At 56.8% G+C, this 15417-nt stretch overlaps 1 protein-coding gene across 1 annotated transcript in view; it reads right to left on the bottom strand.

Annotated features, from left to right (window-relative positions):
* Positions 1–15417, bottom strand: part of CRHR1 (corticotropin releasing hormone receptor 1) — a 28504-nt gene that overhangs the window by 528 nt on the left and 12559 nt on the right. The window contains exons 5-13 of the mRNA XM_052658636.1: positions 11839–11924; positions 5206–5312; positions 3967–4087; positions 3587–3740; positions 3270–3330; positions 1109–1181; positions 761–846; positions 398–533; positions 173–214 (exon numbers count right to left, since the gene is read on the bottom strand). Coding sequence (XP_052514596.1) covers positions 173–214; positions 398–533; positions 761–846; positions 1109–1181; positions 3270–3330; positions 3587–3740; positions 3967–4087; positions 5206–5312; positions 11839–11924 — 866 coding nt within the window. The remainder of the gene's footprint in view (positions 1–172; positions 215–397; positions 534–760; positions 847–1108; positions 1182–3269; positions 3331–3586; positions 3741–3966; positions 4088–5205; positions 5313–11838; positions 11925–15417) is intronic.

The raw sequence follows: 15417 nt of genomic DNA, 5'->3' as shown, positions 1-15417 counted from the left end.
GCAAGTGGCAGGGACCCTCCCGGAACTCCCAACAATATCCCTGTAGGGGCTGGGAGCCAGGAGGACGGAGGGGGGAGGACGGAGTTGGTGTGCGGCAGGCAGGAGGCGGCTACAGACAGCCTCTGGTCCCAGCAGGCCTCCTGCCGTCCTGAGTTCCGGCCCGGGTCCTTACCTCGCTGTTGAGGAAGCAGTAGAACACAGACACGAAGAAGCCCTGGGGTGGTGGGAAGGCGGGTCAAGGGACGGGGGAAGGTGTCACCCAGCCTCGGAGTTGCCCCCAGCCTCCCGCCCTTCCAGGCCCCTGCCTGGGAGAACCCCCACCCAAAGAGGAGCAGGGGACAGGCAGGGGGACAGGCCAGGGCTGGGAGGCTGGGTGGGGTGGGGGACGGGTGGGTACCTGGAAAGATTCCAGGAAGGAGTTGAAGTAGATGAAGACGACCCGGGAGACCTCGTCCTCCCCAGGGTTCACGAAGAACAGCATGTACGTGATGCCCAGGAGGGGGAGCAGCACCAGAGTGGCCTTCACAGCCTTCCTGAGGGTGAGAAGTGGGAAGGAGGCCCAGAGTCACAGCCTACCCCTGGAAGGAGCTGGAGCCCGCCACTTGGTGAACAGGACTGGGTCTGGGGGAGGGTCCTTGGAATGTCTGAGACAGGGGTGGAGCTGGGGTTTCAGGAGGGACTCTCAGGCCTGGAGGCAAACTCTGGGTCAGTGCTAGGGTCTCTGAAGCCCCCCATGGATAGGGGAGGCAGGTCTGGTTACCTGTACTGAATGGTCTCAGAGGTGGTGGATGCCCGGAGTTTGGTCATGAGGATGCGGACGATGTTGAAAAGGAAGATGAAATTGATCTGAAATTGGACACACAGTGGGATGGCCTGGGCATGGTGTGTGCAAGATGCTGGTGGGAAGGTGGGGGACAGGACAGGGACTCAGCTGTCCTGGGTCTGGCCTCTGCCACCCTGCTGCTCTCCCTCTATCTGCGTGAGCCCAGCACAATCCTGGCCCTGTGCCCCTACCTCTAGGCAGAGGAAAACTTTCAGCCCACGGTAAGTACTGCTGGCCTCTCCCCACTGAGCCCTGCCCCCACCGCCCTCCTACCCAGGTTCTTACCAGCAGGACCAAGATCATCGGGCCCTGGTAGATGTAATCAGTGTACACCCCAGGCCTTTTGCCAAACCAGCACCTAGAAGGCCACAGAAATGAGGAGAAGGGTCATCTGGATCCAGTTCAGTAGCATGAGGGAGAAGCAGCGCTGGGGCAGAAGGAACTGGGGCCAAAAGCCAGGATCTGGGTGCCCCACTTCTAACCCGGGCAGAAGGTCAGGATCCCGCCACAATGCCTCAGTCATTCCATCTGCAGAATGGACAGCATCCTTTAAGATGTAAAGCTGGAATCGGGTACTGTGGCAGGGAGGGGAATTGTGGAAAAGCCCGCTGAATAGAACAGGCATGGGCCCAACATACACGGTCCCCGCTGTAGCTCTGGCACATGCCCCACAGGGGGACCTTGCCCTGTACCTGTCATGCAGTCACTCCCCACCCCAGTAGCTAACACCTGGGGCAGAGGTGCTTTGCATTTTCTCGATGTCACCTCCAGCAAGATCTAGGGAGGTCTGGGGAGTGGGTTGGTGTGGGGCACATTGGAAAGTCTGAGTCGGACACGACTGAAGTGACTCAGCAGCAGCAGCAGCAGTCCTTGTGCAGAGACGCTACACTCTCATCCCGAGAGTCTACAGTAGCTAGAAATCATGATGCTTCCATAAACAGAAAACTGAAACCTCTTGACTTTTTCAAGGTTGGAGACAAGTTCAAGTTTTCAAAAGGACCGAAGGCAAACTGTCCTGGGGCCAGGTCCAGTCCTTGGCCCTGGGGTCCGCAGGTTCTCTCAAGTCTCCCACCTGCATCCCTTCTGATGCAGTGCCAGGATTATACCACAAGGCGGAGCTCCAGAGACGTTCAGACGGACGTTCCTCCAAGCTCAGCCATCCTTTTGGCTCCAAGATGCGCCCAGATGCACACACTGGGCGGCTTTTTGAAACCCGTCCTCTCTTCCCTGTACTCACCTGGACACCTTCAGGCACAGGATTTACAATGCTCCTGCTCTGGGACCCAGGTCGCCATTCTGGGAATCACTGCCAGGCCCCTAGTTCTGTCTGTCAGCTGCCCTTGACGCACAGCCCAGGCCCCCATCCCATCAATTTCGCAAATACACAGAGAGCTACAGCCAGGCTGGGCAGGAGTCAGGAAGGATCACCTTGATAAATGTGGATGTAATTTTCCAGGCTCCTTGTCAGGGTTGGACAGGAGCAGCCACGGTGACGGAGGCAGCCTGGAACCCCAGTCAGACAGTGGGTTCCTAAGGACACTTTGACAAAGAAGATTCTGGCACATCCCCCATCCCCTGGCCTTCTCTGTCCACTTTTTCTGCCTCTCTCTTACAGTGGTTCTTAAGTTTAGCTTCATATGAGAATCACCTGGGCAGGTTTAAAAAATCCTGGTGCCCAGATCACACTTCAGACCAATGACATCCAACCCTCTGGAGGCCAAGACTGGCCATCGGTACTTTTTAAAGCTTCCCAGGTGATTGTAGTGTGAGCCAAGGCTGAAAACCACAGCACCAGAAGTGAAGTTTTCAGGGGCAACTGGGAACACCTGCTTCTATTTAAATACAGCTCAGGACTTGAAAGATGGAAGGAGTCTCTGAGATTGATCAGTTTCTATTAAATCCACAGAACTTTTGCTAAAACATGTCTTCATTAATAGAAAACATTTATACACATTTCCTATGTGCCAGACTCTATTCTAAATGCTTGATGTATATATATATTAACTCATGTCATTCCCCTAACAACTCTTTGAGGGAAGGCACTATTATGAGGATGCCCATTTTGCAGATGAGAAAACTGAGGCACATTATAGGAACTACCCCAAGGTCATAAAGCTACCTAATGATGGAGTTACAGTTCGTAACCTGGGTGGTTTGGCTCCAGGGACTTCTAGCACCCTTCAGTCTGTTCTGCTTGTCATGAAAGCCTGAGACAGGTAAAGAGCCTCGACCCACCTGTCCAGCCCCACCTCAGGCAGAGCACTCCTAGGGATCCACAGATTGAGTCTGCCCTCCAGGAGCCTCCCCACGCGGATGAAGAAGCTGTGGCCCTGATGGGGACGGGGACACGGCTGAAGGTCCCTGGGGAGGCTCAGGCATAGCTGGCCTGGGAACCTGGGCCTTGGGGCTCAGGGGCCCTGAGGGCAGTGAAGAGGAGGTGACTTACTTCTCATTGTCGTAGTACAACTTTCCAATGGCCCAGGCCACAATGATGGGGAAAGGCACACCTGGGGAGAGACCAGTGTCACAGGACCTGTCAGTGGAGTCGGGGATGCAGACCCGGAAGACCCCAGGGCAGCCCAGGGCCCAGAGGTGGGCAGGGGTCTCCCAGGTACTCGCTGGCTCGCCTGAAATGTTCCCACTGTCCCCGTCCCCAAGTAGGGACGAAGGGCTGTGTGCACACTCCACCACCCTCACCTGGCCTGACCCGGGCCTGGGAGGGGGGAGGATGGCCCAGTCGGGGCAGGGGGCTGGCCCGCTCACCCCAGCCGATGCAGATAAACATCCATTTGCGCAGCCGGTCCGTGGAGTACGTGAGCACGACAGCCGTGTGCAGGTAGCAGCCCTCGCCGAACATCCAGAAGAAGTTGGTCACGTGGAAGTAGTTGTAGGCGGCTGTCACCAGCCTGCACCAGCCCTGCCGCCCACCCCATCAGAGGTGATGATTAACCGAGGGGGGTGGGGATGCGAGGAAACAGCAGCCCACCCTGGGCCTGGGGCCTCCTCTGGGCAGGATGCGGCCACCCCTGGGATCCACTCTGGCACTATGGGCTCCAAGGCCTGGTTCCCATCCCTGCTCCTCCAGGGCTGCCCCACCCAGACCCTTCTTCTGACCCTGGGCCTGCCCCACCCCCAGGACACACCACATTGCTCTGATGGACTTCGGGGCTCATGGTGAGCTGAACCACGAACCACGTGGCATTGCGCAGGATGAAGGCTGAGATGAGGTTCCAGTGGATGATGTTTCTCAGGCACCGGATGCTCCTGGGGGCAGCAGAGGCGGGTGGGTGACAGGAGGCAGAGGAGGAGGGAGAAGATGAGGGATCGGCCGCCAGCATCACTCCAGCCCAGATGTGTGGAGGGGAAGCTGAGGCTAAGAGCAGTGGGGGCTGGCTAAGTCACACTGGGAGGTGGCATCAGGGGCTCTCCTTACGTCACAGGTCCCTTCTTAATTGTGGCCTGCCCAGTCCTAAGCAGGAGCTTCCCTGATAGCTCAGTTGGTAAAGAATCCACCTGCAATGCAGGAGACCCCGGTTCGATTCCGATCAGGAAGATCCGCTAGAGAAGGGATAGGCTACCCACTCCAGTATTCTTGTGGCTTGGTTGGTAAAGAATCCACCCACAAGGCGGGAGACCTGGATTTGATCCCTGGGTTGGAAAGATCCCCTGGAGAAAGGAAAGGCTACTTCCCTTCCACTCTAGTTTTCTGGCCTGGAGAATTCCATGGACTGTAGTCTATGGGGTCACAAAAAGTCAGACACGACTGAGCGACTTTCACTTCACTTCACGTCACCTCAGACCTAAGCTCTGGGACAGAGCTTGCCACACGGCCAGCACCGAAGGGACCAGGGGCTGCTTGCTGACTGGGAACGCCCTACTCCCACGGGCATCCCTCTCTCCTTGTAGCTCCAGGTTTGAGGCTCAGCCTCCAGCAAGATGCCTCCCTCCCAGCTTTCAGCCCTGATGCTCAGCCCCGTTCTCACCCTCCATTCCTGGCACAGACCTGGCTGGTGCTGCCATCTGCATCCTTGGCAGTTGTGCTGGGCCCAGGCAGGTTCAAACCCAAAGCGGGGCTCCACCTTCCTGGTCGGTCAAATGCGTGCAGCAGTCTGGACTGAGTGGGTGACTCCAGGCGAGCCTGGGCTTTGGCCAACCCCCTTCCCCTCCCGTGACCCCAGTCACTGGCAGGGGTACAGAAGTGACCCTACCAGATGCTCCAAGAGACCTGGGACAACTGTATTTGTCACCTTGTCCCATGAAGTGAGGGGGCAGGACTCCCCTTTCCCGGCAGCCCCCACCCCGAACCGCCTCTTGTTATCTTACTTCTCTTCCCCGCTCAAGGCCCAGGGGGCTGGGTGGGAGCAGTGCCAGGGCCTCCTCACCTGAGCCGCAGAAAGAGGACAAAGGCCACCAGGAGGGCCGCCAGGGAGATGCAGTGGCCCAGGTAGTTGATGATGACCGCGATGTGGTAGTGCACCTTGCTCTTCTTCTGAGATGAGAGAGAGGGGAGGGGCAGGGGTGAGACCCCGGTGCCAGGACGGCCACACCCCCACGTGCCTGTGATGACGACAGCTAGCCCTTCCTGAGCCTGCTTCGCATCAGGCGTGGCCCTAGAGCAGTGCCGTCCCATCTGAGTCTTGTCTGTCTGTCCCCAAATCCCACGCTCTGTGTGCTGCTAATGTGAATCTCCACCTAACAGAGGGTTCCCCACTCTGCGTGCACGAACGTGCCTGCACAGATCACAGCTGCGTTCTCACACTCACATTTCCATTCAGTCCCAACACTTGTGGGTGCAGGCCCCAACCCCCTAGGACTCCTATTTCGGAGTTGAGTCACCATCTTCTCCATCACCCCTAAACCCCTCCCACTGCAATTAAAGCCCGTTCCTATTAGCGACCAAGGGGGAAGGCAGTCGCTGTGGATTAGCATCCACAGAATCATTTGAAACCTTAAACAAACAACTCTAGGCACCATAACTTGCTTCCTGGGTGCCCCAGAGGTCTGCTCCAAGTCACTGGGGTCCTCTCTCAGGACTAAAATGAAGTTCCCAATGTTATTACTTAATTCATTTCATTTACACCACAGTCCCCTTTCCAATTGACGTACACTCCCTGAGCGTTGAAGCCTTCCTGTTTACAGAATATCTTCATATCTGTCATCCTGTCAAACCCTCAGGGCAATGCCGGGGAAGAACTGGTAGAAGGTCTATATATTATTTTGCAGAAAAACAGGCCTAGAAATACATGGACTTGTTCAAGGTCTCTCAACTTCTAACTACCTCTCACCTTCACGCACAGATTGGCAAGGTGCTGAGGCAGCAAACAGGTCCCCACCCATGATGGGGCTCCCCACCAGTGGTCCTCAGTGCCCAGTGTCTGCAGACTCCTGACCCTGTGAGAATAAAGGCCCCTTCCACCCTTTTCTAGGTCTGAAGAGGAAAGAGGCTAGAAACCAGAGCATGGCGCACAGTGGAGCCCAGTGACGGTGTGTCATGTGCAGGAAGGAAAAAAGTGGATGTTGGAAAGCTCAGTTGTGTCCGACTCTTTGAAACCCCAAGGACTACACAGCCCATGGAATTCTCCAGGCCAGAATACTGGAGTGGGTAGCCTCTCCCTTTACCAGGGGATCTTCCCAACCTAAGGATTGAACCCAGGTCTCCCACATTGCAGGCAGATTCTTTACTGTCTTTCCAGAGAGGGGATCGCTGTTAACCTCTCCCTCCCTCACCCTTCCCAGGTTCTGGGGTGGGGCCTGGGCATTATGAGGCATAGAAACCAACAAATACTGAGAAAAAGATGAGCTCAAAGGAAGACTTCTTCACCCTTTTGAAGCCACCAGAGCTCCTCCTGGCTCTCCCTGGACCCTCTTGTTGGAATTCCAGAATCCATGGGTGTCAGACCTGATCCCAAGGGATCAAGTCCAGCTGTACCCATTTTCCAGATGAGGAGGTTGAGGCCCAGACTCCCCCCTACCCACCCAAGGACAAGGGTACCTCTGCAGCAAGATACCTAGCAGGGATCCAAGAAGGGGTGAAGCCCTCCCTCCGCTGCTCTCCCCAGCCCCTTCTGCACTGAAGGAGCATCCTCAGCAAAGAAGGGGCTGGGCAGCTGTTCTAGAGGCTGGTGTTCCTGGAAGAGGTTTTCAGGAACATGACAGATTACATCAAGCTCAGGCCCTGAAGGGTTGAGACCCACCGAGATGAAAATGGATGGGGGTGGGCAGAGGGTATCCATTGCCATCATATAAATGCGCATGGGGCGGGGGGCGGGGTGCATCTCTGAGTGCTTGGAGGTAGATGCCAAATCCAGAGACTCCAGCAGATATGCACATATCCAGGCTGTCTGGAACTGATATTTAATTTCCTTTTATTAAATTTTCCACAAATCCATGCTGCGAAGCCTCTGGGTAAAGACAGCATCTGCAGAGCCCAGAAAGGGTGATGCCTCTGCTTCATGTACCGCCCGGGGAAGGGGGCAACCATGTCAGGGAGGCCCTTCACTGCCCCCCAGAGCAGGCTGGGCCAGAGTGCTTTGGCTTAGGGTGGGATGTGTCATTTATTAATCACCTACTGCATGCTGGGCACCATGCCAGGGGCTTTACAGACGTCACTGCTTTTCTTTCTCACGATTGCCCTCTGAGATTGTTCTTCCGTCCCCATTTTTCCAGTTGAAGAGGGTGCATAATTGGCCCCAGCCACTGGGCCAGCATCAGCATCCAGGTCTCCCTGGCCTGACAGACCCTCCTTTCTGTCCCTGCAGTGTGTTCCTTGAGGGATAAGCATGGACTGCAAACAGAGCCACTGTCTTCATCCTGGACTCAGAATTCTTGGGGATCTTCTACGGGGAAGTTGGGGGCTCATGAGAGGTTTTCTCCACTGAGGCTGAAAGGGGGAGAACTGGGCCAAACCATCCAGGTGCCACCTCTGCCTGACTCCTGGAGCTGGGCCAAGGAGGGCCCAGGCTGGGTTTGAGTCTTGCTTCCCACCTGCCACATCAGCCTAATGCAATGTGAGAAACAGCAAAGCAATGGGGCGGGGTCGGGGGGGGGGGCGGGGTGGTACAGTGCAGAGGGAGCCTGCGAAGACAGCTAGAGAGATGACAGGGTCACCCTGAAAGATGGCCAGCATCACTGGGAGAAATGGCCCGCCGTCCCCAAGAGCTAGTCAGTGATACCCTGAGAGGTGTTCAAGTTCACCCAGAGAGAACAGCTGGCAACATCCTACAGACACCCAGTGACACTCCAAGAAACCCAGATGACACCCTGAGAGATACCCTCCTGAGAGAAAGCCACCATTAACTGCAGACGCAGCTGGGATGCCCAAAGGACAGGTGGACACAGCCAGTCCCTGGGGACCTGAGCAATACTCTGTCCTGTCTGGTTTGGGGACCTGAGGCTGGCAGGTACCCTGAGGAGGGTGGCACTGGGTGGAGGCCCCTCTGCTGTGCCCGCACCACCAGACTCTCTGCAAGAAACACCCAGTCCAGTGTCAGACCTGAACCGATTCCTTTTCAGGATGTGTGATGGGTTCTCTCCACCGGATGCCCACTACCCCGGCCAAGTACCCTGCCTGCCCTCTCTCCCACCCCCTCCTGCCCATTTTTGTGGCTCTTCCTCCCCACTGCCCTGGGTTTCCAGAGCTGCTCTCTGACCACCCTTGGGCCCTCCAGCCCCTTGTTTCCCAAACGCTGGTCTCCAGACCTGCAACATCAGCATCATCTAGGAGCTCGCAGGAATCTTAAGAAATGCAGTCTGAAACCCCACCCCAGACCCACTGAATCAGAATCTTCATTTGATCAAGAAGTCCAGATGACGCCCCCGCTTTTCAGAAGCCCTGGTTGAACCAACGCCCTCTGTGAGCCGTGAACGCCGGCCCACAAGCCTACACCCTCAGAGTCCGCTTCCTGTCCCATCAAAGAGTGTCCCACGTTGTGCTGGAGGCCAGGGCAACCTGCGCTCAGCAGAGTGTGAGGGAGGGAAGCAGGGTGTGTGCAAGTGTCAAAGGAGGTGGGGGAGGGGATGTGGACGGGAGAGTTGTCTGGGGCAGTGGTGGTGGGGGGGTGTCAGCAGTGGAGGGAGACAAATGTTGGCGGGGGAGGGTGCAGGCGGTGCTGGGGGCGTCAGTGCAGGGGCCGGCCCATGCTTGAAGCAAGCTCCCCAAGTGGGGGCTTGTCCCTGGTGGTGATGGCTGTGGGCAGGTCTCCGCCCTGGCCTTGGCCTCTGCGCGCCCTCGCAAGTCCCATTTCACAGGCAGCCGTTCTGCGAATCCATTATCTGCAGTTCCCCCGGGGGCGCTGGTTCTTAATTAGGGCTGAGCCCGGCCCAGCGCGGAGAAACCGGCGGCTCCATTTAATTGGCGACTTTTCTCTTCCTCTTTGCAGTAGCTCCAGGAGAGAACGGGAGTCTTGCGAGTGGCGAGGGGTCTGGCGAGGCTGGGGGCGGGCAGAAGGGGATGGCGTTTTCACTAATTAAATTAATTGATTACCCAGAGTGCTAGGCAAAGAGGCCAGCAGGGGCTGCCGCCGCGGAAAGGGTGGGCGGGGCAAGCCGGGCGGGGGTGAGGGCTGCCACCAGACAAAGGGGGTGCCCGCGTCACCTATGAACTCATCCATGATCCCTCATCACCCCGCTCTCCAGGTGAACACTACAACCTCCCCGGAGCGCAGGTGATGAGAGCAAGGGGGTGGCTGATGGATGGAGCGCCCTCTACAGGCCAAGGCTCAGGCGGACACCAGCCTCCCTCCCCTAGGAGGCAGAGATGGTACAGAATAGCTCCCCCGCCTTTCACACGCCAGGAACCTGAGACTTACTGAGGCTGAGTGACCTGCCCAGCGTCACACAGTACAGGTGCTGAAACCAGAATCCAAATCTCAAAGCTCCTGCCGCCAACAGCCTCGTGCTGTTCCCCTTATACTGCCAAAGAGGGGCGTGATGAGAAGCTGGTGCTTCCTAATTCTCCTTCTCCCCCACCCCGCCCCCCTCCCGCCCCCGAACCCCGAGCCCGCTGGTGGAGAGAGAGAGTGACTGAGTCCTGGCAGAAGGGATGGGGGCTGCAAGATGGAGAGAAGGAAAGGCTGAGGGCAGCTGACCTCTGCCCCTGAGTCTTTGAAGGGTGCTGGGAACAAGGCACTTACTGAGGGTCCCCCAACTAGAAGGTCAGCCAACTAGAAGGAAGGGGCTTAAATTAGAGCAGGATAGATTTGGGGGGTCGTGAATGTCCTCTGACATTCACGAGGCTTCCATGCAGGGGGCGGAGGGGGAGGCTGAAAGCAGCGGTGGCATCTCCAGCTTTGCAGACTCCAAGAAGGGGACAGACGTCTGCTCCTCTGGGGCGGGGGAGAGGTGTCTGTCCTCAGACAGGAGGTTGGTGACCTCTGATTGGAGACACTTGGTTAGCCTCAGGCTCTGCAGACCCAGTGCGTGTGTGCATGCTACGTCGCTTCAGTCGTGTCTGACTCTTTGTGACCCCATGGACTGCAGCCCACCAGGCTCCTCTGTCCATGGGATTCCCCAGGCAAGAATACTGGAGTGGGTTGCCATGCTCTCCTCCAGGGGATCTTCCCGACCCAGCGATCGAACCCGAGTCTCCTGAGGCTCCTGCACTGCAGGTGGGTTCTTCTCCTGAGGCTCCTGCACTGCAGGTGGGTTCTTTACCACAGAGCCAGCAGGGAAGCCCTCAGGACAATTCAAGCGCAAGGTGGTACTGCCTGGAGTACCATGGAGCTGCACGCAGCCTGGTGCTGAGCCCATGTACCACAACTGCTGAAGCCTGTGCGCCCTACAGCCCGTGCTCTGTGACGAGAAAGTAGACCCAGAACACAGCACCGCAACTAGAAAAACAGCCCGCTAAGCAACGAAGATCCAGAGCGGTCCAAAATAAATAAAATTTTAAAGTTATTTTAAAAAGATGGGATGGAGGGCCCACAAGGTCTCTTTCAGTTTAGATCAGTTAGGCACTGGAATTCTCCGAACTGCCTAGACCAGCCCCGCTCTTCCACACCAGTAGCCTGGGGCCTTTGGACAACTTGGGGCATCTTCCATCTGCCCTTTGCTCACTTCTTCTTCCAGCTCCATGACCCCTACCTTCCTCAGCATCCACTGAAGGATGAAGATACAGGTGAGGGGGTCAGGGCTCAGAGGTAGCAGCAACACCAGGACAACAGACATACCCGAGCGTCTGCCAAATGTCACCCTTGAAAGATTATTCATTGCGGCGGTGTTTGTCATAACCGAAGACTGAGAACAAAGACGGGTGAAATAAGCTATCTGTACATCTGTACACTGTGATATTATGCAAATGTGAAAAAAGAATGAAAACGCTCTTTAGGCACTTATATGGAACAATCACCAAGATGGATGATTACGTGAAAAAAGCAAGGTGTCGAACATGTGTAATCTACAACGTTTGGGTGAAAAATACACAAAAAAAGAACAAATAAACATAATTGCATGTCTGTGCAGAGACTGTCTCTGAAAGAATGCTTAAGAAACTGGCAAAATGGTTACCGCTGGGCGGGGTAGAGGGAACCCAGTGACTGGGACACGGCCGGGAGGGAGACTTTTCTGTGTTTTCCCATTTGTACCTTTTGAATTTTGTATTAGGTGTGAGCAGCATCTTTCTCAAAAACATTTAAATATTTAAAAGGCTCTTCAAGGGCTTTTTCCAGCTCCACGGCTCCCCCCACCCCCATCCTGGATCCTGAGGCGGGACCCTGGCCAGACCTGAGGTGTTGCTCAGGTGGCTGGGGAAGAACATGGATGAGAACTGGGTCCAGCGAGGAAGGAAGGAACAGAGGCTCAGCCCACCGCAGTCAGAGCCCACCCGCTGCCCCCTCGGCTCCCCCTCCCTCGGGCGTGCCTGCTCACGGCTGGCCTAGATCTGGCTCCCCAGTCGCCTTCTCTCTGCAGGGCACGGACACCAGCCTCTGGCTTCCCACCCTGATGGGCCAGTAGCAGGCACAGAGCTGTGCCAGGGGCGCAGGCCCAGGCCTCAGTGGGCAGCTGGCTTGGAGCCTCACCTCCTCGCTGAGGATCTCTTGGCACTCGGAGTAGTTCACGCGAGCGGCCCACGTGCCATTGGCCAGGCACTCCCGGTAGCCATTGTCTGGGAAAAAGAAGGGAGAGTCAGAATGACCCCAGGCTCCGCTCCCAAAGAGGAGTAACCCGAGTATCTATCTACCGGCCATTCGTATGTCCATCTACTTGTCCATCTGGGGCAGCCCAGGAGCTGGCTTGCTGGGGGCCCTAGGGTGAAGCTGGGGAGGGGGGCTTTCTTATTATCTCCATTTTCCTGCCTTTTTCTGCCACTGGCCACTAACAGAGGCACAGTGGCAACCCCAAAGGCTGCCCATGCGCCACGGCTGTGCCCACCCAAGCCCACGGGACTGGCCCAGGGGCAGAGGCCTGACTGGCTCACTGGGCTGTCTCCTGCAGATTACACGGTGGGCGCCCTGCTGAGAAACCTCCCATTTTGGGGTCTGACGTGGCAGCAAAGCTGAAGGGTGAGTCCTGATGACTCAGTTCCCGCTCTCGAGGCCAGGCGTGATGCGGAAGGTGTACGGTGGCAGCGCGCGTGGCACGGTGCACTGACAGGCTTCGTGGGGCAGGACTCACCATGGTAAGCCACCCTCTGGGGGGTCCTTTCACAGGGCATGGGGCTCTCAGGGCAGGGGACAGGGAAGGTCTCCAGGCTGCCATTTCCCTACAGCCGGCCTCATGTTGGAGGCTCACACGGTGCGAGCAAGCATGGTGGGCAGAAAATGACAGGTGGCTGGAGACGAGGGGTGTGCTGGGGGATGTCATGGGAGTGGGTCACATGTAGCAAGTATTTTATTATCAAGATCTGCTCGAACGGGCTCCCAGCCTGGCACTTGGGAAAAAAGACAGGAGAGTGGCCGGGGGAGGGGCGAGAGGTCGAGACTGCCACCAGCTTGGAAGCCAGAATGTGTCACTTCCGAAGGACATCGGGAATCATCTGAGGTCTAAACCGAGGCTGGCTAAAGCGCACTGGGACACTCTCCTTCCTGCCCACTCTCCGGGGACACTGGGGCCCTGAAGCCCAGGCGGGAGGTGTCCGAGGGACATTCACATCTTGACCTTTTCTCCTTTGCTGGCAGAGATCGCTCTGCCCCACTCTGGACCCCTCTTAGGCATTGGTGGCTCTAAATATGTTTTCTTGAGTGAATTCTGGCCCTGACTCCAGGCAGCGCTGGCTGGAAGCCATTTCCACCAGAGCCCCTCCCCTCTGGAGGGCTCTCCATGGCTCACACTGACCTGCATGTCACATCTCCACCCCAGCAGGGCTGGAGGAGGGTGGGGGAAGCTGCTCGGATCCCAGTCCCCAAGCCTGGAACCCTGCAGGGGCAGAGGACCTCACAGGAGGCAGATGGGGGCCCCTGCTGCATGAGTAACATCAGTCAGGTCGCCTCCCGGGGCGCTCTCCTCATGCGCAAGAGGGAGGGCTACGTCAGCCGATCCCCAGGGTGCTGCCCAGCCTGGGACATGCCTCTGCTGGCGGCACCAGGCAAGAGGGAGAGGATGGGGCGGCGTGTTGGGGGGCGGGGGTGGGATTTGCTGCCGCTTACCTGGGAGCGGAACCGCTGCCTGGCTCTCCCTCCTCTCTAAACCCCACTCCTCGGCCCTTCTGCTCAGAGGCTGCTCGCCCATAGCACCAGCGGGGAAATGAGGCTAAATGGATTTTAAAAGCTCTGCTCAGCTTCCCTGCCATTGGACCCAAGTCCGGGCAGAGCTGAGCCCTTGGGCAGAGTTGAAGATGCTGCTCATTCCCTCCTAATTGCTAAATGAGAGAGAAGCTGGCAAAGGGCTGAGGGTTCCATGGCTGGGGTTTCAGGGAGGCCTGGGGGGAGGCAAGGGAGCTGGGGAATCCTATGTGTCTGCGTTGGATGGGAGGTGCTTGGGACCAGAGGCTGTTCCCAGATGTCTGCAAACAAAGGGACTTGGTGCCAGAGAATCTGGTGGGAAGAAGCATGGGCAGAGGAGGGGGCGTTGCCTTAAGAGAGGCAGCACACTATAGTGTTAAGAGCTCGTCATCCAGACAGGGCTTCCCAGGCGGTGCTAGTGGTAAAGAACCCGCGTGCCAATGCACGAGATGTAAGACACGTGAGTTCAATACCGGGGTCGGGAAGATCCTCTGGAGGAGGGCGTGGCAACCCACTCCAGTATTCTTGCCTGGGAAATCTCATGGACAGAGGAGCCTGCTGGGCTACAGTCTACAAGATTGCACAGAGCTGGACATGACTGTGGCGATTTAGCAAAGCACCCAGATAGCCTGGATTTAAATCCTGACAGCACCCTTTACTAGCTCTGTGACCTCGGACGAGTCTTTCAGCCTCTCCGCTTCCTTATCTGCAAGATAGGAATGATCTTAACAAGAGTTCCTGCTCAATGGTTGAGAGGCGTTTTTAGTTGACACAGACAGGGTATGTGGAGCTCTACTTGGCATGTGGTGTGAGCTGTTGCTTTTATTATTATTGTCTTGGAGCTATATTTATACAACCTTACATAAGATTCAGAATATGTCACTTGTCGCCATCAAAGGAGGCACAGGTCCCGGAGGCACCCCCTTGCCTCAAGCCTCCCCTTTTGAATGCAGGTGGGGCAGGAGCCTGGAGTCCCTCCCAGGCTGGATCATCCAGAGGGAGCAGGCTCTGGTGGGAAGTGAGGTGATCCCACAAGAAAACAGGCCCAACAGGCAGCATGAAGTTTCCAGGGAGGATGCGATCTCCTTGGCTTTAATTGCTGAGCTGAGCAGTCCTCCTGGAGAATCACGGGAAAATTGATATTTTTGGAAATATTTCCCATCCCTTGAAGATCAGATGCAGTGGGAAGGAGGGCATTCGGGAGAAGGCCTAGACATCCTGGCAGCACCTCCTCGAACGAATTAATTGGTGCCTAATGATTAGGTACAAATCTGGGTTCCCAGTCGCCCCTGATTACGCGGTGTTTCTCACCACCGTGACAGGGGAGGCACCTGGAAAGGGGGGTCTCCTAGCCCTGCCCCCACCTCAAGGAACTATCACCTTCTCCTGCTCTTCTCCTGGGATCACAGACAGAAGAGCAAGGGAGCCAAGAGAACACTTCACCCAAACCTCCCACCCATCCTGCAGGTGGAGAAACTGAGGCCCCGGGCAGGGCCAGTTGCAGAAGGCTCCTTAACCAGGTGTGTGTGGAGTTGGGACTAGAACCCAGGACTCCTGGCTTCCACTCAAAGGCAGGGCTGACAAATCGAGTAGCGTGTGTCTAGGCACTAACGGTGTATTTGGGGGGCTGTCGAGTTGTCCTTGGGGACAACAGTGGGGGCAGTTCATGGGGAGTGGCCAGGGCTGGCTCAAAGGTAGGTCGCACGGTAGCCACAGAGAAGGAACCACAGAAAGGCCGACTCCGAGCAAGGGTGTGACAGGGTCGGATGAGAAACGAGGACTGGAGAGTGAGGTATCCTGAACCAGGGCAGGGGCACTGGGGATGGAAGGCAGAGAGGGTCAGACGTGAGGATCACTCTGGAGGCGGAGCTGACAGGACCTCGTGCTGTCATGGGCGGGGTTGCGGGGCTCCTTCTGGAAGTAGCCCCCCATCCCCCA

This window comes from Budorcas taxicolor, chromosome 19 (genome assembly GCF_023091745.1).
Source record: "Budorcas taxicolor isolate Tak-1 chromosome 19, Takin1.1, whole genome shotgun sequence".
In the NCBI taxonomy this organism is placed as follows: domain Eukaryota; kingdom Metazoa; phylum Chordata; class Mammalia; order Artiodactyla; family Bovidae; genus Budorcas; species Budorcas taxicolor.
The sequence above is the reverse complement of the archived record's forward strand: the minus strand, read 5'-3'. Positions and strand labels throughout refer to the sequence as shown.